The sequence below is a fragment of the Molothrus aeneus genome, chromosome 25 (assembly GCF_037042795.1).
Source record: "Molothrus aeneus isolate 106 chromosome 25, BPBGC_Maene_1.0, whole genome shotgun sequence".
Taxonomy (NCBI): Eukaryota; Metazoa; Chordata; class Aves; order Passeriformes; family Icteridae; genus Molothrus; species Molothrus aeneus.
In genome coordinates this window covers 5,622,846-5,642,236 of record NC_089670.1, presented here as the reverse complement: position 1 = coordinate 5,642,236, position 19,391 = coordinate 5,622,846, and the positions used below count along the sequence as shown (strand labels likewise).

Genomic DNA, 19,391 nt, shown 5'->3' with positions numbered 1-19,391 from the left:
AAAACAACAACCCCACCAGTGAAAGGAGAGAAAGAGCTCAAGGCACTGCTTGCACCAGTCAGCACTGGCAGGTACCAATGGACACAGGTTCCCTCATGATCCTGAACAAGGCAATTACATGCTTGTTATCCCAATCTACCCCGTAGGACAGACTGTGGGAAGCAGAAGGCAAATTAACTGTGGGAAGGAGAAAGCAAATTAATGCCCTTTTCTACTTGTGTAGAGCTCACAAGTGGAGAGCACCCAGAGCTGCCTTGCCTTGGGACATTGCAGGAGCTGCAGCACTTTGGGGGTTGCTCCGAGGTCAAGGCAGTGGCAGACAAAGAACCCAGACTCAAGTTGTAGGTCCATTTTGGCTTCCCTGGAAGGGTTTATTTTTAAAAAAAAATCATTATTAAAAGATGCCTGCTCTGGCATGAATGACAAGGCAACAAACCCATTTGGCTTGTGGCTTCAAGGGGAGGCAGCAAGACACAGGGAAACCTCTCCATGTGACTTGCTCTGAGAGAGTGGCTGGTCAGGAGTTCCCCAGGTGCACACACACCTCCCTTCACCTGCACTGCATGATTCATTAATGCTTCAAAGACAGACAAGAATCACCCCCAGGAATGGTAGCTGGTTGCAGGGATGTGGGGCCAGCCAACAGCCTCAGGTCTTGAGACTTTGGGAACCCAGAGTTCATTATTACCAGAGAGGCCCCAGTGTCACACACCCCTCCAGAGCCACCACCAGCCCCAGACAGAAGCCCTGTGCTCCAGGCTCTGCTCATGACCCACTGGTGTTGCCCCAGGATGGTACCACTGGGGCAGTGCCATGGTCCCACCACTGCTGCCTTAGTGACCAATGATCCGCAGCATCTCCACAGGATCCACGATCTTCTCCCGGGGTTTGCCAGCAGCTTTGCCTCTCGCCACTTCAGCAGCATCAATCTTCTCCCAGTCCGAGAAGGAAACGGGACGGACCCCTGAGGTGATAGTGAGAGACAGGAGAGAGAACTTAACCAAGTAAGAACAAGTTCAGCCTCACCTCACCATTGGCAGGGCCCTGATGTGGCAGCAAAGCTGCCCTTTTCCGACATGGTGTCAGAGCTCAGTCTCGCAAAAGAGAAATAATTCCTAACGCCAGAAGGAGAGGGGTGGCAGGTTCCAGTCGGCTCGGATCAGTCAGACCTTTGTGAGCCGTAACAACAGCGAGCACAAACCACCTCAGGGGACAAAATGCTTCGAGTTCACTGTTAAACCTCAGACAGTTTAAGAGGCAAAACACACACACACACTTTAATTGAATGTCTTTAAACACAGCTACAGCAAATTACTCTCCTGGGCATTTTAATCTTTCCCCTAACTTGCTTGGAAGGATTACTAGGAAAACCACTCAACAGCAATAGCTCACTGTCTCGGCAGCTGACACTGACATTTTACCCAAGGTCTGTGCTGCTTTTATTGGCCCTTCCCAGAAAGTGGTCATTAACCTTAGCAATGACACAGATATTTGAGAGAATTCAAGCCCTGTTCTCCCTGGGCTTTGGAACATCAAAACAGCAGAATAATCCATTCCCATGGTTTGGACTCTGCTCCCTCACAGATCCAGAAGGAGTTTGGCTGCGTTGATCCTTCCTGCTGGCTGCTACCAACCCTCGCACTGACCTCGGCTGTGCAGGATGCTCTCCACAAGCCCAAAGCCTTCTCTGGAAGGGGATATATCCAGCACACCCCCCTGGAGATCCTCCAGCAGAGACTGGGCAGTGTCAAAGCTGTCGTTCATGGTGGTGATGATCACGCCTGTGGGTCCTCTCTTCACCCACCCGCTGCAATACAGACCTGCAGGGGCACATGGAGCAGCCAGGCTCAAGTCAGCATGTGGCCTTGGACCCTTCTGGCTCCAAGTCCTTGCCCTCTTCCCCACCTTGGTGATGTGAACAGACAAACAGTGCTGTGGCAGGAGTTTGTGTACCTACAGATCAGCACAAAGCAGCTGCATGGGCTGTGTCATTTTAGTAACAGGACGCAGTAAAACCCCTGTGCTAAACCAGACAACCCTAGAAAGATGGAGACTGGCCAGCTCTTAACCCCTGATAGAGGCAGCTCATGCCCTCAGTTCCCATTCTCCAAGGTGTGCAATACCCATGCCCTTGGTGAATGAACTTCCCACCCCAAAGCCCCCAGCCCAGCAGCTGTGCTCAGCGTGTCCCATGCAAATCCCTGTGGCTACAGACCTGGGACACCCTCCACTCTGCCCGAACTGTTGGGGATGACCCCGCGCTGGCTGTCAAAGGGCACGGCCGGGTCCAGCGGCAGGCTCCGGTAGCCAATGCTGCTGAGCACCAGCCCACACTCCAGCTCCTCCACATCTCCAGTGGGAATGGCTTTGGCAGAGTCACCTGAGCCCTGAGAGAGGGAGGAAAGGCTGCTGACCACCACAGTCACCACTGCAGAGCAACAGCCCCCTCCAGTCTCCTTTGGGACCTTTGACCCCTGGGCATTTGCTAAAGGCCATTCTGCAGCAGCATCAGGGAAAGAGCTCCCTTTGGAAAACTCTGTGTGGTACCAGAAGCTTTAGGTACCAGATTCCCTAAGAGCCTGCCAGAGGCCACTCCTGACAGACAGGAAACAGAGAAGTGCCTTTGGGGAGATTCCCAAGGGATGGATGTGTCCTGCTCCACCTCAGCCCCCCAGGGTCACCAGCCCCCCGGTACCTCCAGGCGGGTCAGGGCCATGCGGACGCCCCTCGCCCTCCTCCCATCAGCACTGGGCAGCACTTCCTGGGGGCTGCGCTGGAACTTCAGCCCCCACTCCCGGGGGGCTGCTGCCCCTGCTGCTGCTGCCTGCATCTCCACTGGCTTCTCCAGGGCTGTTTTGATCATCAGCTCAGTCAGTCGCTTCCTGGGTCTGGAAGCATCTAGGAAAAGAGAGAAATCTTCACAACAGGAATCAGCAAAAGCCCCTTGAGACACAGCACTGGGCCAAGGCCATGTCAGGGCAGTGTCAGTATGTGAGTCTGTCATGTTGGTGGGAGCCTGACACCTTTGAGATGACAAACTGCAAGTCAAAAGTGACCAGGGGACCTCCTGAGGCTTGAGGCCAGTGGGACACACAAATCAAAGTCTGCAATTTCCTGTCTTGCTGGTGCTTGGAGGCAGCAGCCCGTGGAGAAGAGCAGGTCTCTGGACACCCTTGAACTCAGTGTTTTCTTTTCAGGTCTTCAGGAAGCTCTTAAATCAACAGCCTTGGGATCTCCCCTGCAAGGTTTCCTCAGCCCTCCTGAGCCTCCTGCCCTCATCACTCAAGAGTGTAAGCACTAAGTGGCAGCACAAACAGAGATACACAATGTTCCCTTGTCTTGGTGCCTCCTGGCACTCTGAGGACATGACACACCATGGTAACAGGCTTCATGAGCCAGGCATTAAGTACAGGACAAGACTTTCTCTGATGTACACTCTGGGCACCTGCAGATCACTCTTGGTTGCTCACCTGCCAAGGTGAGTCCCTGTCTGGAGAAGCATGGCACACGTCCCTCACCTTTGACAGCACTTTCGAGGCCTTTGAAGTCAGCAGGGTCCAGGACAGCTCTGGCACCAGGCAGGTTTATCATCTCCCGCAGCTCCTGGGAATTGTGGGCCGGAAAATGTAACCTCCAGCAGAGAGAGGACAGCCCCAAACCCCTAGGAGCCAGGAAATGGGTGCAGGAAGGAGGATGCCTGGGATCCACACTCAGCCCCAAACCACCTCTCCCAACCAGGGACAGGCAGTTTGGGGCTCAACTCTGGGAAAGAGCAGCACCTCCAGCCTCACCTTGATGGTGAAAGCGACTTGGAGAGGTCCCCTCCTCCCAACCAGCCAGACACGCTTCACCTTGCTGCAGGCAAGAGCTGCCAGGGAGCTGTCAGTGATGTCTGTCTTCTGCAAAACAGAGACAGCAGTGTGGGATGAGGGCAGATCTGGAGGGAGCTGGGAGGAAGGCACAGCCTCTGAAGGTGAAAAATCAGCAGAAAAGCTGGCTGTGCATGCAGAGAGCCCAGGCGAGGACGGGAAAGAAGTCATCTCCCTTTGCACAGAGCTATTTGCACAGCTGGTCCCTCATCACTGAATGTTCTTTCCGAGGCCATAATGCACCAGAGGTAACGAGCCAGCACCCCGTGACTGCCTCGGGGGATCCACCCAGCAGGTTCACCTTGGGGCTAACGGAGCAAAGCCTTCAGTGAGCTCCATTCTGAGGTGCCTGCAGATGCTGCTGGGGAAATTCCCAGCTCAGGATATACAGCCTCTGGATGAAACCTGCTGCAAACCACAGCTCAAATCACCACCTGCCTGCCCCAGGCAGCTCCAGCACAAGCACAAGCACGGCCAGGCCTCAGCCTGGCATTGGCACCTCACAGAAATCCTGTGCTGGTTTCAATTATGTCTGCTTAAAATCCTGTTTCAATCTTGTCTGCTTATCTAGACTGCAAGATCTTTTCCAGAGAAAACACGATGGGAGAGACACAAGGTCACCAGGATAAACCATTCCAGATCAATATTCCTGTCAGGAACTACCTGCCCACCCTGGCACTCATACCAGTGCCATGTCTTTTGCAGCACTGCTCCCAAGCTGGTTTAAGTCACTGCTTGGCAGTGCCCCCAAGTTTGGGGGCTTTTATAATTTAATTTAGATATTAATATAGGAAGGTGCTGCACAGCTGTAACAAACCTCGTGGCGTTTCTCCCAGAGGGAAAGCCTTTCCTGCCAACATCTGGGGCAACAGCTGTATGGAGCAGCTGGTGCACACCAGCTCCCAGCTGTCTATAGGGATGAGGTCCACCAGTCTGCCCAGTGCCACCAGCTGAAACCAGGCTGCTGCCCTCAGCTCCAGCAGAAAAAGATAAACCCCAACAGAAGTTTCTGGTTTGGTGGCAGAAGAAGAGAAAGTGGCTCCTCTTTTGCTTCTCATAGATAATGCTCAATTTCCAACTTTTTGGATGCCAGCAGAGCAATCCAGAGGCCTCTGCAGCATCACCCAAGTCATGGCCACAGCCTTGGATCACTCCCTACAGACTGTGAATCCATGGGTGCACCCGACAGGCAGCAGCCTTCCCCAGGGAAACACCCCAAGACAGAGGAGTTTGAGGTTTTATCTGAGATGGGTGGGAGCCAGCAGCCACCCAGCAGGGAGGGAATCTAGGGCGTGGGCTGCCCTCATGGGGCAGAGCAGCCATCACTCACCCTGAGGAGCTGCAGTGGGGACAGCAGGATGCGGGCAATGTCCAGTGCCACATTGCCATGACCCAGAATCAGCGCTGTCTCACAGCTCAGGTCAGGCTTTAGCTGTGGGGAGAGACTCAGCTGTGATGAATCCATATGGCCTCCACAATGTCCAGCCCTTTAGACACGCTCCTACCACCCAAATTCCCTTCTACCCTGCTCTGCCCCAAAAAGAGGTGGTGCAGCTTGGGAAACTCCACACCAGCCTCCTCCCCAAGCAGACACGGCAACACAGCTGCTCCAGGCACCCCAGATGATCCCCCCTCCTACCTTTCCTGCCCTCCTGGGAGCAGGAGCTGTTTTGGCCAAAAAGCCTCCTCAGGAAGCAGAGCATCACCCCTACAGGCTCCCATCTGGCCCTGCCAAAATGTGCTGCCAACGTGGACAGCCAGCTAATCCACTCTCACTGATGTGCAAATTGTTCACATTTCTACCATCTAAGAAGGATTTAACATGGCTTCTGCTAATCTTTTCCAATTGCAGGCCTTTCAGGACTTAATCTGGAGCTGAATGCCTGTATTGGGATGGAAAGAAGGACGGGAGGAAGGGCAGGGGAGCACAGGGCCATACTCACATCCTGGTTCTCGGGCAGCCCGTTGTACCAGCCCACAAAGGCTCGGGCTGAGTAAACACCAGGGAGGTTCTCCCCTGGGATCCCCAGGACCCGGTTGTCTTCAGCACCATAACTCTGAGGAGGCAGCAGGCACAGTCAGAGATGTCACTATGTGCAGGATTTGACACCAAAACACAAATCTCCCCTTCCAGCTGCTGCCAGGGTCACTGCACAGCTGTGATATCCCCTCCCAAAGGCTGAGCTACTCAGTGTAAGGGCTAAACACAGTCCAGGCACAGGGGCTTCATCTACCTCATCATCCTGGGCTCCAGAGCCAAATTCTACATCCTTGGTCCAAGGCAGAGCATGACAAGCTGAGGACTGATCAGCAAGGACAAATCCATGGCAGGCTAAAATAAGCACTGGCTAGCACAGGGAGAACTTTCAGAGACCTGCACTTGATGCCATGCTCCAGCACATGCCCCCTGCAAGGGCTTTGGACAAACCTGGGAGCATCTGAGCTGTCCCAAGGCTGGGAAGAGTTTTCCATGGTAACAAGGCACCCAGAAACACCTCACCCAAACACTCTTCCCAAGATGCTAGTAGAGAATAACCCTGCAGACCTTTCCCAGGACTCGTGGGGCACTAAGGTTTTGGTACCCACCAGTACCACGGCGTGATACGCCTGCTGCAGCTCCGGCACTGTCACGTCCCTTCCCACGGTGACGTTCCCGTAGAAGCCGCAGCGCCCCGAGCGCGCCGTCTGTGTGAAGGTGTTGGTCACGTTCTGCAGAGAGCACAGAGCCACAGCTACAGCCACAGCCAGGGCCAAGGCTGCTGCTGATAGGAGATCCCTGCGCCTGTCCCCTCCAGCCTTGAGATCTTCACCGCCTCATCCCAATCAAGTTCTTCTGAGACTCTTATCTACCAACAGCCAGAGATAACTCACAGGGAGATAAGCACAGGTGTGACTTGGCACTCTCTCCACCACCCTTTGTGAAAGGAAAATCCATATTTTGCACCCACCTAGGGAGGACAGGACCTTCCTAGTACATTCAGCCCCTCAGAATAAACCCCACTGCGGGGGAAAACTCCTTCCCAAAAGTGAGGTTTGCAGAGCCCACCTGGTCCCCTCTACTGGCATCTCATCTCAACTCTTCCTGAAAGCCCCTTCCTCGAGAGAGGATGCAGGGCATGATGGCATCCAGGCCTTTTTCTTCTGAGTGATCAGGGCTACACAGCAAAACCACCACTCCCAGCCCTGCAGCCCCAGATGGACTCAGCCTGGGGACAGACAGACACCACCACAACAGCTGGGGCAGTGTCTGCAGCACGTCCATTCCTCCCCTCTCACACAAAGGCATCCAGGCATTTTGGTCTTTGGATCTCCAGGGATTAGAGGAATCCACTGCAAGATATTGCTGTGTCTGGATCTCCCATTTCTGGATCTCCTGTGTCTTACCCTTCCAACCACCTCCACTCCAGCTCAGATATAGCAGATACTCCTGGGTACCACTCACTGCCAGGCAAAGGAAAATGGCTGGGAAATCCTTGGTTTAACTTTTCCTTGCCCAGGAGAGCCCCTACAGCCCAACTCCACGGCCCCCATGAGGAGATCTGTGTGTTCCCAGAATGGGTACTGCTTGAGGAGCAAACAGCAGCAGCAATGTGCCCAGAGACACAGAAACCCATCTCTGCTCCTTGGCCTTGCTCTGGGCCAGGCTGACCAGCAGCAGGAGCAGCACTTCCCATCACAAGCCCCTGGTTGTGGCCCGCTCTCCTGAGCCCTTATGCCAGGTGTCCCATGTCACCTATCCTTGGCCTTAGCATGGACAAGGAGGAGACCTGGACCTCTCTGGCCTGACAGCTCCATGTCACAGAGAGCCTGGGGCACCAGGAAGGACAGTGACCACCTCAGCTGCACCCACCACTGTCACCACACTCAACCACACAGGCAAGGGCAGGGAGCCAGCACCAACCTTCACCTCAGGGTGGTCTGGGGCCACTCCAAAACGGACGAGCCCGAAGGGAACGGGCAGCTTCTCGTAGATGTCCACCAGGGCCCCACCATGGTGCTGCAGGAGGAGAAAGTCACAGCCAGGATGAGGACAGAAAGGTCACAGCAGCCTAGCAACACTCATCTGCAGCTGGGGGAGTACAGGGCAGGAGGATGGGCTGCAGCAAGCCAGACACAGCCTCTTCCAGACTTTTCCATGAGCAGGATGATGCTGCACCTGTTACTGCCAGCTCAGACCACAAGATGTAGCACAGAGTGGCCCCAACCACCATCAAGTCCATCTTGTGGGGCTCCATCTCCCTACCCAGTCCTGAGCTCCTTTTCCACACTACCCTGGTGGGTATCCAGTACCTGGAGGGCTGATCAGAGAGCCCACATGCCAGCTGGGAAGCAGCCAGTACAGCACCCTGGGTGCTGGGGACTTGCCAGACATCTCCCAGTCCCCAACAGAGATGCCCATGCCCTGAGATGGCCTCGGCTGAGTCATCTCAGGGTCAGAGCCTTAGACAGACCCTTGGCTGCAAGGTTTTTGTTATCTTGTATTTTGAGTCAGCCTCTTCCGAGATTAAGCAGCCCTGAAATTCATCCCTGAGGCTTAGTAACAGCTATTTTCCAACACATTCCAGAGACAGCACAGCATGGTTTAATGATGGGGTTAAGCTGCTGTATCTCTGGAGGGTGCCAGTAGCCCAATTCTGTGTTCAGGTCTCATTTCCCAACAGACCTGACTGCCCAGAGCACTGAAATTTGCAGACTCAAGGTAAAGCATCACCCATGAGTCTTAATTCTGCTGGGGGAGGAGGGAGGAGAGCAGGTCCCACACAGCCACTTCAAACACACAGTTAATGTCATTCCTGCAGGGTGACAACAGCTTTGAGCAAGGCAGATTCCTGCTGATTATTTGATTCTAGAAAAGTCATTTGGGATGAACTCACAGCAATCAACCTAAGTCCTGAATGGACGACCCAGGGGCAAGGCAAGGATGAAAGCAGTGGTACCGACCGCAACCAACCAGGCCCAGAAGGACTTGGTGGGGTCTGGGCAGCCCCAGGCAGCCTCCCAACAACACCAACCTGGCTGGAGCAGGGCCAGGAGCCCACAAAACCACCCCAGAACCGCTGAGAGGCAGGCAGGGCAGAGATGCCTCCCCCGCGGGCAGATCCCATCGCGGTACCTTGAGGATGTGCTGAGCCGTGTAGAAGCCGGCGGGGCCGCTGCCCACCACGCAGACCCGGGGCGCCGGGGCAGCCGAGGACAGCCACCGCCGCAGACCTGCAGGGGAGAACGACAGGCAGGGCGTGAAGCCACCCGAGCTGGCACCCGCCAGGGGCGGCACGGCCCCTCCCCGGAGCCCGGCACCCACCCAGCGGGGCTCGGACCCCCGCGCCGGCCATGGCCGTAGCGGAGCAGAGCGGGGCCGGGGTTCTGCACCGCACCGGGAGCTCAGGGACAGCGGCCTTGGCGCTTAGGACCGGGCCGGAGCCGGCGGGTGTGAACGGCTGCACAGCCCAGAACCGAGACTCCGAGCCCGAGCACCGGGGTCCCGGGAGCCCCGCGCCTCTCACAGCCCCAGGGGGTGGAGCAGGGCCCTGCGGGGCGCGGTTCCCTCAGCCCCAGGGGTGGAGCAGGGCCTGCGGGGCGCGGTTCCCTCAGCCCCAGGGGTGGAGCAGGGCCCTGCGGGGCGAGGTTCCTGCGGTTCCTGCGGTTCCCTCGGCCCCGGCTGCCCCGCTCCGGGCCCGCTCCCCCCAGGCACGCGTTCCCCGGGCCGCGTTCCGCTGCCGCCGCCGGGCCCCGCCCCTCACGACCAGGTCCCGCCCCTCCTCCTCACTGACCAATCGGGAGGAGGTACAGCGCCTTGCTTAGCATAGCCCCGCCTCCCGTCACCGCCCAGCCCCGCCATTCCCACCGCGGCGGACCGGAAGCACCCTGTTACCATAGAGAGGCGGGGAAGGAAGAGCCGCCTGGCGGCCGCTCGCACCGCCGCTCTCTATGGTGAGACGTCCGCGGTAGCCGGCGCGCTCTCGCAGCATCATCATCGCTGATGCTGCTGGTTGCTTGCGCCCCTTTGCCGCCCAAACAGCGACCAGCTGCCGAGGTCGGCCGGGGAAAGCGAACCTCAGACTGATTTTAACCGTGCGCTGCACAGTGATCCTGCTCGTGCCAGGAGAAAAACCCAGCGTCCTTCAGTAAAGAGTAAAACATTAACGCCAGAGAGAGTGGATAAATGATGCTGACAGAACTCCTGTCCCAGCATCCCTACGGTCTCTGCTTTATTTCCTCCTTCATCGCCATCACTCAGCGCATTTCAAATGCTGGTGCTCTCACCTCCATGCAGGAGCACTACATCCCATCTTGTTCAGCCAGTGCACAACACACCAGACAGAAAAATCATCTCAGGGGGCCGAGCAGACATTTAAAAGTTGGTCAGATGCCAGAGCATGCAGGCAAGTGCTTGACGGGGCTTTTTAAATGCAATTAAGACCATGAGGAGTTTACAGCCAGGAGCTGGTTGTAATATGGATCATAAAATTCACACACTTTCTCTCCTGGTTTTGGAAATGAGTTGATGGCTTTCTGCAAAGGCACGCTGGAAACAGCAGCTGGCTCTGTGCCTCCTTCTGCACCCGCTCCTTCAGGGGGGCTGTGGCCAGGACCAGGAATTCCAACAGCTCCAAACCCTCATCCTCAGGTCAGCACAGCAATCATTGAGCCCCTCCCCAGAGGGACAAGGCTGAAGGCTCCAAATATCACCACAGAGGTCATCCACAAAAGCAGTAGGTTTAAATTTGGAGGGTTCCAAGCACAGTCAGATTTCTCCTTTTTTCCCAGAATTCTCCCTTCCCCCCATTAACTTCTGTATTCACCAGTTCTGGCAGGGAATAATCCATCTATTTCCCAAATCACAGACTGTCTCCTGCTGGCTGAGGGACCTGCAAACACTTGCCTTCAGCTGGCATTGCTTTAAACAACATCCATAAAATCCAGCTGGAAAAGAGCTGTTGCTCTGACCAATGCCTGGGAACATTTTGGGGCTTGATCTCTTTGCAGCAGGAGAGGGCAAAAGAGCATTTTGTGCCCACACACAGGAACATGTGAGGTTAAGATTACCCTGCCTGAATCAAAAACACTTCTAATGCTCCCTCACCCCCTTGCTGGAGCTGGGAATGTCAATAATTTGTCACATTTATCTTAACTTATCTCTGATGCTCAATTGAGAGATGAACTGGGGAAGGCAGAGGTGGTGGTGGGAGGGCTCTGGGGTGGGTCTTAGACCCCCCAGAGCATTCAGGCCATTTGCTCTGGCCATGCTCCTCCAGCTGCTCCCCCACCTACAGCCCCAGCCTAAGCCCTGCTCAGAGGATGGGATTTGTGGGATTTGCCCTTTGGGTGTTTCACGATGCCCTGGATCAATGACCCACATGGGCCTGGAGAGAGGTGGCAATGCCACCAGATCAGTGCATCAGCAGCCCCTGGACCCCAGCCCAGCATAAATCAATAATTCAACATTTCTGATGCCAAAGGGGTCACACTGGATGGATCCAAGGCCCCTCTTCCTTGTCCTGAGTCTGGATCCTCTGCACAGGGATGCCATGGCCATCCCAGCTCTAGCCTCACACCACAGGGACACTTCTCCTGTGCATCTCAGGAGGCTCCTGGACTTGTTGGAGGAGAAGCCAAGTAAAACACTATGGATTGCCCTCTGCAGCAATCACCCTGCCACGGGCCAGGGCCAGGGCAGAGCATCCTTGAGCCTTGGGGCACATTTGCCTGTGAAGCCTCATAAATCCACAATGTGGCACTGCAGGGGTGCAGCCTGGATGGGAGGACAGCTCAAATCGAAGAGCAAAACCCCAGGCTGAGAGCAGAGCCACACTGCTCCCAGTTTGGCCATCTGCCTTTCCTGCTGCCAGCTCCCCACCGTGACCCTGGGCTTGACTTTGTCATCGGTCCTGCAGGTCTGGGGCAGCAGAGCACCCTGGTAAAGGCAGACACAGCTTCCCATAGGTGGCTTGAGCTGCCCACGTGAGCATCCCAGCCCTGGCAGCAGCACAGGGGGCAGAGTTCACCCTCCCTAAGCAGGGAAAGCCTCCCAAGCCCTGACACCTGCCTGCCTCTGGCAGATGATCCCCTTGATAAATCCTTGCCATAGCAATGACCAGGGCTGGGGCCGCCTCTGGCACCCCAACACAGACAGCCCCATGGGGTGAGGGTCTTTCCCCCATTTCTACCCTGGGCACCACAGGATACCAGTCAGACTTCCTCCAGCAAAAAAAACCAATGATAAAGGAAATCCACCCCAAAGTGTTAAGGCTGAACTTATCTTTGAAACAAATCTTTGTTCCTAGGAGGGACTGATTTAGCCCAAAGTCAGGCAAAGCACAAGCAGCAGTGTCACAGCCCCCTCCCCACATCCACCCCTTCCCTGAGACCCCAACCAAACAGCTGCAGCTCCATCCTGCAGATCCTGGTGCTTCTCACTTCTGGTTGTCCTGGACGTGGTGACGCATCCCCCACGGATGGGGTGGTTTCCTCTCCCCAGGTGTGAAAGCAGAGTGAATAGAAGTAAGCCCTGGCTGGGGATAACTGTGGGGAACCCCAATTTTTCTGTCCCTGGTGTTGCCCCACCAGGCTCTCCCCCTGCAATGGCTCTGTGCACCATTCATTTTCTAGCCAAAAGCAAGACTTCAGGGAGGGATGTTTCCTACATGGTGACTTCATGGAGGTGTCGGTCCTGCTAAAACAATCCCTCTGAATATCCCTGTGGAAACAGCCCCCCGAGTGCTGCAGCCCCCAGGGTCCTCACTGGATGCCCACCAGCTCCGTTATGGGGGGAGCATGGACCATCAGCTCCTCGTATCTCTGGAGGAAGAGCCAGAGCCTGGAGCTGTAGGTGTCCTCGTTGTAGGGCAGCTTCTTCTGCTTCAGGTACTGGGAGACGATGGGTTTGATCTGCAAAGGCAAAGGTAACGTCACTGCTGTGCAGGGTGCCCTGTGTTTGTACAAGGTGCCTGAAACGTGCCCAGAAAAGCCATCCCACATGCCCAAAGCTGGGCTGGAGCAGGCAGCACCAGCTGTAGTATCTTTGCTGTGAATATTAAGAGGAAGGTGGTTTCCAGTTGCAGCATCACAGGGAGTTCACCCTGGCAAATCGCCTTTGGAGGGCTCCAAATTAGCAGAGATGCCCTAATGAGGCTTCTTATGAGAACTAGCCACGAATGCTCATCGTTCACACCCATCATTATTGGCCCACACAGCCAGCTTGTTGATGGGACTGGGAGGCTGCTACAGGCTTAATTGCCTCCATCCCTGTGACACCTCTTTGGGGGAGGTGGGTCCTGCCAGCCCCCTGAGCTCAAGCAAAGGACACTGAAAACAGGGGCACAGCATTGCTGTGGTGATCCTGTGCTGAAGGGCGCTGTATGGACCTGCCTTGGGATCCCCTCCAGCTGGGGCAGTGCTCAGAGCCCACGTTTTGAACACACCCCACACCTCAGAGCAGCAAGTAAGGGCATGACCAGAGTGATAGGAGGTTTGCCTGGATGTTGCCTGAGCCAAAAACTGCACTGTGCGGTGCTGGGATACTTTCCCAATGGAATCACTGGGAGGATCCTGGACTGCTGGAAGGCTGCTGCAGGCTGGAATTGGGACCAGGAGAAGGAGCAGAAACCCAGGAGAACAGGACTCGGATGGCAGGAGATGGGTTAGGGACTGTTGCAAAGCAGTTTCCAACATGAGAAGGAGCAGCACAGACATGTCTGGCAGTGGGGGCAGGAGGGGGTGGGAAGATTTCTCGTCCCCATGTCACCTCCCAGTCACCCTGTGGAGTCATCTCACCTTCAGGCACATGTTGTCAGAGAGGCTGGGGAAGAGGTGATGCTCCACGTGGCAGCTGATGAGCGAGTGGCCGAAGGACCAGTCCAGGAGGGGGTTGCGGGGCAGGTTGAGGACACCCAGGCTCATGAGGTGGATCCGCTTGGGTTTGCGGTCGGCGGCGAACATGGGGAGGCCAATGTGCTGTGGGAGAGGCAGGGTGGGCACCCTGTGGCACCTGCCACCTCCCCAGTCCCATCCCAGCAGAGCCAATGGCAGCTCTGCCTGTGTGTGGGCACAACGAGCCACATTTTGGGGTCTCTCTGTCAGCCCAAGAGCTGAGTTTGTCCCTAAAGTCACCCCATCTTGTGTTTGTCCATGGAGCCACCAAGGAGCTCCCAGGCTCTGCTCCCCCAACACATCCACACTTAGAGCCACCAGCCTCTCCCCACCCCAGGGCCCATAACACCACCTGAAACACATCAGCCCTCCCAGTCACCATAGAGGACATCATCCTCACACCCTTTGCACTCATCTGCCCTGACATTTTCCAAGGGCCACCACTTTCCACACAGCCACCACCAGCCTGATCCTCCTGGTGACAACATCAGTACAAGGGAGGTGACAACTGAACCCACATGCCTTAAGGTGACACAAGCTCCAGCCAGAAGCATCAGGGCACTGGGTGGTGGCTCGCCTGTCTCCAGCACTGTTGGGATACCTTGAAGCTTCAGGTCTCTACCTGGAAGATGTTGACATGGATGTAGGGATGGGCCAGGAGGGAGCGGGTGACCAGCATGCAGAGCAGGGCAGACCACGGCGACTGGAAGCCCGAGACGTGGAGCAGGAGCCAGTAATGGCAGTAAAACCCCAGAAACATGCAGCAGAGGGTCCGGAGAGCTGCCTTCCACTCCACGTTCCTCAGTAAATCTGCACAAGGAAGAGGAGGCAGCGCATGGGAGAGGTGTTGATGTTTCCCCACCACCACTGCTGCTCCAGCAGTCAGGCTGTGCCAATAACCCCACAGCCCAGCCCAGCCCATGAACTCACTTTCCCCCTCCTCCAGGTTGGCCCAAACCCTATAAAACTGCTGGGGTGTGGGTCTGAGAGACTCCCCAGAGCAGCAGGTCCAGCTGTGCAGCATCACTCAGGGGATTTGGACGCTCCTTTGTTTCTTACACTTTGCCAAGTCATTGGCCGTGCATTTGGCACTGCCTACAGCTGGGTCATGCAGCCTGGGGAGCTTTGCTTCCCCAGCCTCTTACTGCTTTCTGGGCTCTTCTCCCTGATTGTTTTCTGGCACCATTATTTCCCTGGAGCCACCACCTTTCCTGCCCAAGCTCTCTGTGTCTGGCCCCTGCATTGGCCCAAACCTCCACCCCATACACGGCCACCAAACACCCCGTGTGATGCTCTGATCAACCTGAGTGTGAGACTGAGCCCCATTATGGCCACAGATCTGAGTTAAAGGAGAATGGATTTGGGGTGCTGCAGGCTCATGATGGCTCTTGCCAGAGATTTCAACATCCAGCCCAGGAAAAGGTGAAGTGTTTTCTCAGCATCAGCAGAAAATAGATGCAGAAGATGTGGTCCCCAGGGCAAGTGCAGCATCTCCTGCCCTTCCTGCCGTGTCCCACCAGGGACTGGTGTAGTTAATGTGATGCCTCCAAACAAAGCAGAACCCTTGGCTGGGGTGAGACCTGGGCAGTTACAAGCTTCCCACACCCAGCACCCTGTCCCAAGGCACGTGGGACACGTACCAAGTGCAACCAGAGGGGTTAGGATGGGCACTGCGAGAGGAGCGATGAACATGTAAACGTAGCGGTTCAGGAAAGGAAGTTTCCACGTGCTGGAGTCCCCCAGGCCAATGACGTTGGTGTAGCCATGGTGGATCTTCACATGGTTGTAGGTGGCCTGCTCAACTGTGAAAGCGGAGCAGAGCTGGGAGAGAAGAGAGAGAAGTTGCCAGGGTTGGGCACTGCCTGGCTTGGGCTCGTGTGGGAAGAACCTGGGGAGATGCTCTGGAACCATAATGAAGCACCATGGGGACATGCTCTGCACCCCACAGACCCCAAACCAGTCTGGAAATGGACTTTTAAGAGTTAAGCACTGAAAACCTTTCCCGCCATTCCAAACATTTCCCACCACCACAAGGTGCTGATGGGGTGTTTTTGGGGGCTGCCCCACTCACCTCAATGAAGAAGATAGCCCACACTTTGCTCCAGGACTTGGACTCAGTCAAGGCATTGTGGCTGGCCAGGTGGCTGCCCTTGACGGTCAGGGTGTGATGCACCACGCCAAGGGTGAGGACACCCGCCAGGAAAGGGATGGCCTGGGCCGACCGCAGGCACAGGAACCCTGTGGAGAAACCAGCCGGGCAGGAGCTGGGCCATGCTCATGTCCTGCAGCCCTCTGAGCCAGGCTGGAGGTGTTGCTACACCCAAACACGCCAGCCACGGCCCTAAACCTGTTCTTCAGCCATAGTTACATGTATTTAAACCATGCAAGTCAGAGTTTGCCTCCTCATCGTCCTTATGACTGGATCAGCCACACTCACCCTTGTGCTGAAGATTTGGCCACTTCCAGCCTCGATGGCAAGGAGTGCTGCAGGCACCTGATCCCACCCCACAGCTCTGGGATGTGGGATTTCACTGGTGCCATTACTCTGCCAGGATCTCAGCATCCCCAGGAGTTCAACAGCAAGAGAAGGTCCCAGCTTTCCAGCCATGCCACCAGAGACCCACACTCAACTGTTTTCCCTTGCACCCACCACAGCCAGGGCCATTGCCACCAAAACCACCATGTCCCATGGTGGGACACATCACCCACTGTCCTGCCCTGTGTACATCTGCCTGGGCACCATCCCCTCAGCCCAGGCTGTACCCCAGGTACCACTGTCCCCTCAGCCCAGGCTGCACCCCAGGTACCACTGTCCCTTCAGCCCAGGCTGTACCCTGGGTGTCACTGTCATCTGCTGTGGGGTCAGAGTGCACCAAGTCACGGGGTGAAGGAGTTATTATGGCTTTGTTACAACCTCAGTAGGTGCCAACAGGCTCCCAGCACAAAGCAGTCATGAGGAGGCAGTGGGACACCTGAGGACCCTCTGGCCATGGTTTGGGGGCCTGAGCCAGGTTACCTGCTGGGAGCAGGAGGAAGCTGCAGGCAAGGATGCTGATGTCCGTGCCGTGCCGTTCCCACCAGCTGCTGCTCTTCACCACCTTCTGCACCAGCTCCGAAAGCTCGGTCATCAGGGCTTCCTCGGGCTGCTGTGCTCGCTGTGGGGCTCCCCCGGGGGTCACATCCCCATCACCCAGTGCTGGCCCCAGCTCCCAGCCCTCTGCCATCACGTCTGTCCTGCTGCCACCAGGCGCCGTCGTGCCCCGGAGCGAGGGCTCCCCCATCCCCGGGAGCGGGGGGACACCGCTGACTTCTCCGTTGACCTGCCGCCCCCCCGGGCTCAGCGGGTCCCCATCCTCCAGCGGCATCTCCCTGCTGAGCAGAGGCCACGCAGGTGTCACCCCCAGGGGGACCAACCCCAGCACCCCGCGCTACCGCGGACGGGCTTGCCGGCTCCTGCTGCCGCCGAAGGACACGGGAAGGACAGGGATGGAAGAAAATAAACAATCCAAGGAGAACCAGCCAGCGGAGACGGCCGGAGAGCCACCCAGCCTCCCAGCACAGGGACAGTGCAGCCACCAGAGCCCCCTACTCACGGCAGCCCCGGCCCGGCGGCTCTCCCGGCGCTGCCGCTCCAGGGCGGCCGCGCTCCAGCGGAGCTGCTGCGATCGGCAGGAGGAGGAGGAGCAGGGCAGGACTGGGAGGAGGGCGGATGCAGATGAGCGGTGCCGATAATCCGCCCCCGTGGCCCATTTAGGGGAGCGGCCGGGGCAGCAGGGAGGGACGAGGGAAGCGACGGCAGCAGAGGAGGGAAGGAGTGGAAAAAAGATGGAGAGAGGCGATGGAAATCATGGGAGGCGAAGGAGCCAAGTGCCAGGAACAGCCCTGAGAAACCCAAGCGGAGCACTGAGGACAGGGATAGGGTTTCGCTTTTGCCAGGGAGAGGGAGCAAACGTTGCATGTCCCACGTGGGAGCCGTTTTGGGGAGAAAATCGGCCTTTTCCACAGCGAGGAGCAGGCTGCAGGAAGGAGGGGCTGCTGTGCCCGCCTGCCCGAACTGCTGCTGCCGCGGAGCCTGCAGCACCTCCGCTCTGCCGGGGACACCCCCAGGGACCAGGCCGCCCCAAATCTCCCTCGCAGCTCTGGCACCCAGCTCTGACCCCCGCAGGGTCTCTCTTCTCTTCCGACCTGATTCTGTATGAATTTCCCCCATTTTCCATCACTGCCTCCTGACTCATCACCCAGACACTGGCATCCAAAAGCTTGGAGGATGCCCCTGAACAGACCAGGACTTCCAAAGCCCTATTTCTTTATGAAGGAAAGCTAAAATCACATTGTTCCTCGCTGTGGCACTGGATTTCTTCTTGCTTTGTTATTTCTCCTTGCCAAACCTCAAATCAGCTGAACTGATCCACCAGAACCTTAATGAACATTGACATTCATCAAATCCATATGGATTTGCAACAAATAAGGCTGGTTTGCTACACCCATCATTGGATATCAGAGCCCCAAACTGGGATGGGCTCAGCACCTCCAGTAACATCACATCACTGCTGTGATTTGCAAGGAAGCAAACCTCACACCCAAGTTACACCAAGCCCCAGGGAATTGTCATCATCCTCTGGAAAAAAAATTAATAACAATTAAAAAAAATGCAAGCTGCTGCAAAAGGGGTGGAGCTGAGAGTGCATCAGAGACCTGCTGAGGTTTCATTTCCACTGTAAGAGCATGCATTAGGAAAGACCATTTCCAGAGCCAGGGGCACTGAGGAATCAGGTGGTGTGTGAAGCCCAGCCAGGGATTCACTCTGATGGGCAGAATGGCTTTTGCCACCTGCCCACAGCTGGGAGAGCACCCACAGGTGCTGCCAGGCCAGGGGAGGCAGGTGTCAGGCCCAAAGGGGCATCGGGTGGGGCCGCTCCTGAGAGACACAGACCTGCACTGTCACACCTGGGATGTCACCACAAGGGACAGTGGCAGGAGAGTGACAGCCCTGCTCCGAGGGTGCTGCTTGGCAGGGGCCAGGGTGAGTTGTGCTGGAACTGCCATTGCACAACGGGGCAGAACTGGTTATGTGGGGGCAGCTGAGGAGGAGCAGGGAGTGGGGATCACCCACACATCCAAGACCAACATGATCCATGAGGATCCCACTGCAGCTGACACAGGGAGAGGCAGGTGCATGGCATCACTCAGTTCTGTGGTGCCACTAGGACCAGAGACCACCTGGGAGAGGAGAACAAATTGTGGGCTGAAAACTACATGGGAGAGGCTGAAATTTGATTTCTGAGGAAAAGTGCTGAATTCAAAAGAGGTACAGCCAAGATGGGAGTCACAATGTTGACAACAGACCAGACACTGTAAGAAGAGCCTGCAGAGCCATAAGGACAGTCAGCAGGTTCAGGGTGGTAGCGCTAAATCTGCTGCCTTACAGAGCTCCATTTCCAAAAGAAACTTTTAAACATCTGATTTCCCACCACACACAGGCCAAGTCACACAATTCCCCTGACCCAGCTGAATCCTAGGGATCAAAGCAAACACTGACCTGGCCCTTGCACTGTGGACACAAACACCTCCAATTTAGCAGGGAAAACATGTGTAAGACTCGGAAATCCTTCAGCACACAGCAGGGCAGTTGGAGCGGATCAACGTAATCCC

The 19,391-nt window shown here is 56.3% G+C and overlaps 2 protein-coding genes across 4 annotated transcripts; both read right to left on the bottom strand.

Moving 5' to 3' along the window:
- Positions 1-346: 346 nt before the first annotated feature.
- FDXR (ferredoxin reductase) lies at positions 347-9,507 on the bottom strand. Of its 3 annotated transcripts, XM_066565723.1 has the most exons (12): positions 9,172-9,507; positions 8,983-9,080; positions 7,771-7,866; positions 6,456-6,578; positions 5,813-5,926; positions 5,200-5,301; positions 3,792-3,899; positions 3,519-3,603; positions 2,696-2,898; positions 2,216-2,387; positions 1,647-1,820; positions 347-964 (listed from the first exon to the last, which is right to left on the bottom strand). In XM_066565723.1, exons 1-12 carry the CDS (start codon positions 9,200-9,202, stop codon positions 834-836), a joined length of 1,437 nt encoding a protein of 478 aa, XP_066421820.1. In that variant the 5' UTR covers positions 9,203-9,507; the 3' UTR covers positions 347-833. The 3 variants fall into 3 exon arrangements, with proteins under 3 accessions (XP_066421820.1, XP_066421821.1, XP_066421822.1); XM_066565724.1 differs by lacking the exon at positions 5,200-5,301; XM_066565725.1 differs by lacking the exons at positions 5,200-5,301; positions 5,813-5,926.
- Positions 9,508-10,022: 515 nt separating this feature from the next.
- On the bottom strand, positions 10,023-17,376 carry FADS6 (fatty acid desaturase 6). The gene is made up of 6 exons (XM_066565603.1): positions 16,756-17,376; positions 15,811-15,977; positions 15,380-15,560; positions 14,362-14,549; positions 13,644-13,823; positions 10,023-12,758 (listed from the first exon to the last, which is right to left on the bottom strand). The coding sequence occupies exons 1-6, from the start codon at positions 17,102-17,104 to the stop codon at positions 12,609-12,611; spliced, it is 1,215 nt and encodes a 404-aa protein (XP_066421700.1). The 5' UTR covers positions 17,105-17,376; the 3' UTR covers positions 10,023-12,608.
- Positions 17,377-19,391: the final 2,015 nt, after the last annotated feature.

Excerpts from the sequence above, each read along its gene's own strand:
- FADS6 (XM_066565603.1), bottom strand. The coding sequence starts at position 17,104 with ATGCCGCTGGAGGATGGGGACCCGCTGAGCCCGGGGGGGCGGCAGGTC. Across the intron at positions 15,561-15,810 it reads GGGCTATCTTCTTCATTGAG|CTCTGCTCCGCTTTCACAGT; the intron begins GTGAGTGGGGCA and ends CTTCTCTCCCAG. Across the intron at positions 12,759-13,643 it reads CTGACAACATGTGCCTGAAG|ATCAAACCCATCGTCTCCCA; the intron begins GTGAGATGACTC and ends TTGCCTTTGCAG.
- FDXR (XM_066565723.1), bottom strand. The coding sequence starts at position 9,202 with ATGGCCGGCGCGGGGGTCCGAGCCCCGCTGG. Across the intron at positions 9,081-9,171 it reads GGGGGTCCGAGCCCCGCTGG|GTCTGCGGCGGTGGCTGTCC; the intron begins GTGGGTGCCGGG and ends TCTCCCCTGCAG. Across the intron at positions 2,388-2,695 it reads TGGCCCTGACCCGCCTGGAG|GGCTCAGGTGACTCTGCCAA; the intron begins GTACCGGGGGGC and ends TCCCTCTCTCAG.